The 5,254-nt window shown below is 40.2% G+C and overlaps 1 protein-coding gene across 1 annotated transcript in view; it reads left to right on the top strand.

Annotated features, from left to right (window-relative positions):
* LOC103521724 (pleckstrin homology-like domain family B member 1) overlaps positions 1-2,618 on the top strand; it is a 12,735-nt gene extending 10,117 nt beyond the window's left edge. Inside the window, exon 3 of the mRNA XM_026832268.1 lies at positions 1,625-2,618. Coding sequence (XP_026688069.1) covers positions 1,625-1,669 — 45 coding nt within the window. The 3' untranslated portion in view covers positions 1,670-2,618. The remainder of the gene's footprint in view (positions 1-1,624) is intronic.
* Positions 2,619-5,254: the final 2,636 nt, after the last annotated feature.

Below are 5,254 nucleotides of genomic sequence, written 5' to 3' on the forward strand. Positions count from 1 at the left end.
AAAAAATCGGTCGTCCAAAACCGGTGTGTGTGCAACGGGCCTAAGAATTTAGAGTTCAGAATTTTAGATGATAGTTTCGCCAACATAACATTGTACCGTTGTAGACCCCGACTCACCAAGTGCTACGCCAGGCGAGGAAAACGGGGTGAAAAAAGCTGAAGATCCCAGCTCAAGTCCAGGTAAAATAATGGCCACGCTCTTGTCTTCTGGGTGTTCAAGTTATACTAACCCTTACGTATTCTTGAGAGTTCATTGCAACGGTCGTTACATTAATTAGACTTACTTTATCATGGACACTCGTTGCTTTAAGTTGAAAGTCCAGAAGAGGTTAGGTAGTAGTAGTAATAATAATAGTGCTTATTTATACTGCTCGCATAGGACTGAAAAGTCCCTTTACTCCAGCAGTAGGCTACTACTATTATTGTGGTCAAATTCTCAAATTATATTGAGGATAAAATTCCATACCTCGGCTGGGATTGAACCCACGCCCTCCTGTTTACCAGGTGAGCGCCTTGACCACTACACCACCAAGGCAGGTAATGACTATTTAAGGAGGTAATGACTTACATGGATGTTGATTATCCTAGGTAGGGGATGTTTGGTGTTGGCTCCTCCCTCTATAGCCATTCCTAGGAGCGGTCTAGACTTCTTCACTGTTATCCTGAGTTGCCCTTGAACTTCTGATATCACCTGGTGAGACAAAAGAATAAAACGATTAGCCGATTAGCCACGATTAAACAATAACAACAAATTAAATGACGCAAAAAAAAGACCCTCCGTTCGGCGAAAAGCTACTCGGATTGCCACAACCTCACCCAGGTTGAATGGGGCAGGGAAAACCAACTTCAAGCGATTGCTCAGATGTTGCATTGTTGTCTAATCCATGGGGAACCGGTGCTACCACCGCTGACTAATCACATTACAAGGTGCAAATATCTAGGTACTGACTGACCCATTCCCTCAGGTATTGCCCCGTCAGTCACTACCGACTGACACTGAGGCCTGTGGGTAAACCTTCCTCGGTGGTGTAGTGGTCAAGACTCACTTAACCCTGTCCCCTTATTTTCAATGACCTGGTAACGTTTCTTAACTGGGGTGTAGGTACCCTCTGTAGAGTGTACTCTGTAGCAAATTAATTTAGGTTTCAATACTTTGAACTTTTAATGTAACTTACTTTTCAACTCCCTGTAGGTAAAGTGATAGGGAGTTGGGATCTGACTCATTGACTGAGTAGTTCACTGAAAAGAGTAGTTCTTTTTTTTATAACTCACTCAATGAGTCACTCACTATATTATCTCTAGTTTCATGAAGTTGAACTCAACATTAATAGGTGGGCTGGTTATTTATCTTACCGATATTTTGAGCTTATCCTGTAGTTGTTAAATTTAATTGTTTGAAAATTTCAATTATAATGAAATACGATGTTTTCTCTTTCTTCCATCATTAACTAAGCACAATATCTCATGTTAACCATCGCGTGGCGTCGTTAGGTCCATTTTAACATTTCTGAATAATGTTCTTTTTGTTATTTTTTAAAATGCTGCATTCTTTGAGAAATGTATGTTGGGAAATGCATTCTTTGTATTCCAGCAGATTGTTGTTATTCTTTGTATTTTAATATGACATATTCTCCGGTGCTGAAGGATACCAGGAGTTTGGGCATGGGTGAACACCCCCAACCCCCCAGGTGTGCCAAAGTTACCCCAAACGATGGGCCCTGAGACTGTTTACCCTTTACCTCGAGAGGTATGCTACTAGGGTACAAAGGGACGTTTGAAGGGTAGACCAAATGTGTGCCAAGTTACCCAACAAGACAGAATCGGCCCTCAGACACTTTTACCCTTGTTTACCCCGAAGTTCATGGTAAGTACTGGGTAGAGCAGGAGATTGAACCTTTGATGTGCCAAAGTTACCCTTATGGCCAGGACCACACTCTGAGTGTAAACTTGGTTTAACTCTTGAGGATTTTAATCAATCTGATTGGTTGATTTCGAATTTTTTAGCCAATCAGATTTTGGTCCCGACCATTATTGTGATGGTTTAATCATATGTTGAACCCAAAGATGATTTTGTGTCGCGTTTATTTTTGTAATAATTATGAATATTCTTCTAGGTTCGAGGCTCTTTTACGATATTATATTGTTCTATTGGACATATTTCCATATTTACTATGAACGATATCGAACATTCGATATACAACCGCGATGGATTTTATCTTTATATTCGAATTGGTGATAATTATTGGTTATGATTTACTATTAGTCAACTTGACTGTTTTGGACTAAAAGTAGACATAACTATCATGGACTTGTAGATTATGTTTTTTTAACCATATATTTTTTCTTGTTACTAAATGTTGTATGTTCGGTAAAAATGTGTAACTTCCAGGTAGCTAACCCGCGGGTCAGGTAGGTAACGTGAACTTTTGCAGATAGGCAGAGACCATGTATCTATTTGTATTTCTGATTTGCAATAGTGCTTATGGCATTATTTTTTCATTATTAGTATTATTATTTGTTTATTTTTTCGTTTTGACTACTACACCACCCGCCTTGATGGTGTACTGGTAAATACGCTTGCTTGGTAAACAAGAGGGTGTGGGCTCAATCAACCCCAGCCGAGGTATGGAATCTTGTCATTATAAAATAAACTCACCACAATTTTACTGTGGATTGTTTTTTTTTTTTTTTTTTTTTTTTTTTTTTGGTTCTGGGCCCTTTTCGGGCCTTGTTCACACAACATATTAGGCAAGATGAAGGGCAGTTTTCACCAACTATATTTTTAGCCCCTAACAGCCCGTTAGCCAGACCTGTTAAGCCCATACAAATCAAATGAAACTTGACAGGTTGTTAGCTTTTAATGGTCCTAGGGTCTGAAAAAAATATTGTTGACACCAAACCTAAAACTAGCAATAGAAGTAGGATAGGATTGCAATAAAACAATAGCACTTATAGACCGACACTTTCTAGTCTTGTGGGCGTCATTCATTGCGTAACACTGCAAGGCAATCTACAGTCAACGATTTTAACCCACAAAAATGGCTTCAATTCTAGGGATGGCCAGAATAGTTAATATATTACCTAGCCGATTTTTCTCTCTATCCCACACACACAACATGCTGTTTTCAGTTTTCTTTCTTTTAATCCCAAAAATGCTCAGCTAGATTAACTAGTTTAAAAGGTAAGTATTGCTCAGTCACCCCTGTGTTGAAACTATGGATCTGATAAAACCAGGGTTCGTTCAAACTACAATAGATTCAAAGGGAATTAGTTGTCATTTCATGAATCTGAGTGTAATCTCAGTATTCAAGGGCCAAAGAGGGAATTCTAAAGTTGTATCCACACATAGTCTACGTCGACTGAAACCGTACACTGCCCCGATAACATAGATTCATCTCGTCGATCTATCCCACACACACAACATGCTGTTTTCAGTTTTCTTTCTTTTAATCCCAAAAATGCTCAGCTGGATTACCTAGTTTAAAAGGTAAGTATTGCTCAGTCACCCCTGTGTTGAAGCTATGGATCTGATAAAACCAGGGTTCGTTCAAACTACAATAGATTCAAGGGGAATTAGTTGTCATTTCATGAATGTGAGTGTAATCCCAGTATTCAAGGGCCAAAGAGGGAATTCTAAAGTTGTATCCACACATAGTCTACGTCGACTGAAACCGTACACTGCCCCGATAGGTGAGCGCCTTGACCACTACACCACCAAGGCATGTAATGACTATTTAAGGAGGTAATGACTTACATGGATGTTGATTATCCTAGGTAGGGGATGTTTGGTGTTGGCTCCTCCCTCTATAGCCATTCCTAGGAGCGGTCTAGACTTCTTCACCGTTATCCTGAGTTGCCCTTGAACTTCTGATATCACCTGGTGAGACAAAAGAATAAAATGATTAGCCACGATTAAACAATAACAACAAATTAAATGACGCAAAAAAAAAGACCCTCCATTCGGCGAAAAGCTACTCGGATTGCCACAACCTCACCCAGGTTGAATGGGGCAGGGAAAACCAACTTCAAGCGATTGCTCAGATGTTGTCTCGTCGATCGATCAACGGCGTCGCCTATGTGTGCACAGTAGTGGACACAGCTTAAAATTTAAGCCAATCATTGCCCGACTTTTTTTTGTGAGAAGCAGCATTTTAACCGGTGAGGTTTCATCAGGATTTCCTCGTCGATCGATCAACGGCGTCGCCTATGTGTGCACAGTAATGGACACAGCTTAAAATTTAAGCCAATCATTGCCCGACTTTTTTTTGTGAGAAGCAGCATTTTAACCGGTGAGGTTTCATCAGGATTTTATGCCTTTTTGCTAGGATGTCAACCAGCTATGCTGTTATCCTCACGGGGCTGAGTGCACGTCGGAAATAGCCTGAAGAACGAATTAAACCAGATGGTCACCAATTTAGAAATCAACCACATACAACGTTGCTTAACTTCATTGGCAATAGTTAGATTTTAGCCAACCATTGCCCATTCAAGACAAGGACTATGAATACTCTGATTGTTATAGCTTCTCTCTGTAAATAACTTCCAATTGCCCATTGAAATTTGAGACTGAACTTACACACACGAAATGTCTTTCCCACTCTACATGAAGACCGTATGGCGACGAATTTCAGTGGCGTGTGGTAATAGTGACATCAGGGAGACAGCGAGGTGCTCCACACATTCCTCAGCTAAGACTCCATGAAGATTAGTGCCGTGGGTTTGGGCTCCAGATTCGACTTTTTCGCTTCGAGGACGAGAAATTCGATTTCGTAATTCCGGGAAAAGGATTCGGCTATCAGTCTTGCGATTTCTTGATGCTGCATTCCTGGATGGGAAAGGAACAAGGGGTGTTAAGATAAACATACAATTCAAAGGTATGTCCACACATAGTCGACCGGCCATCGATTGATGCTATGTAAGCGCTGGTCGCGGGTTTGATTCCTGCCTGGGGCGAACTTTATCCTAAACAGATTAGGTTCGTTATTGGAACGGCATTCTCTTACTTTTCCTGTCCTTCTTCTCTCTTCGATTTTGGGACAATAATACCTCAGTAGTTTACAGTTCCCTCTGTTTTGTTATAGATATTTACTTGAAAGTTTTTTTTATGAACTTTGTAGGATTGTATCACTATATATTTTTTTTTTAACATTTATCCTTTTAATCACTATATGAGTTACACAACGAAACCAGACCAAATCACTAAGCAGCCCAAGACACGTGTTTCGTCCTTATTTGGACTCATCAGTTGGACATAG

Source organism: Diaphorina citri, unplaced genomic scaffold (genome assembly GCF_000475195.1).
Source record: "Diaphorina citri unplaced genomic scaffold, Diaci psyllid genome assembly version 1.1 scaffold5806, whole genome shotgun sequence".
Lineage (NCBI taxonomy): Eukaryota > Metazoa > Arthropoda > Insecta > Hemiptera > Psyllidae > Diaphorina > Diaphorina citri.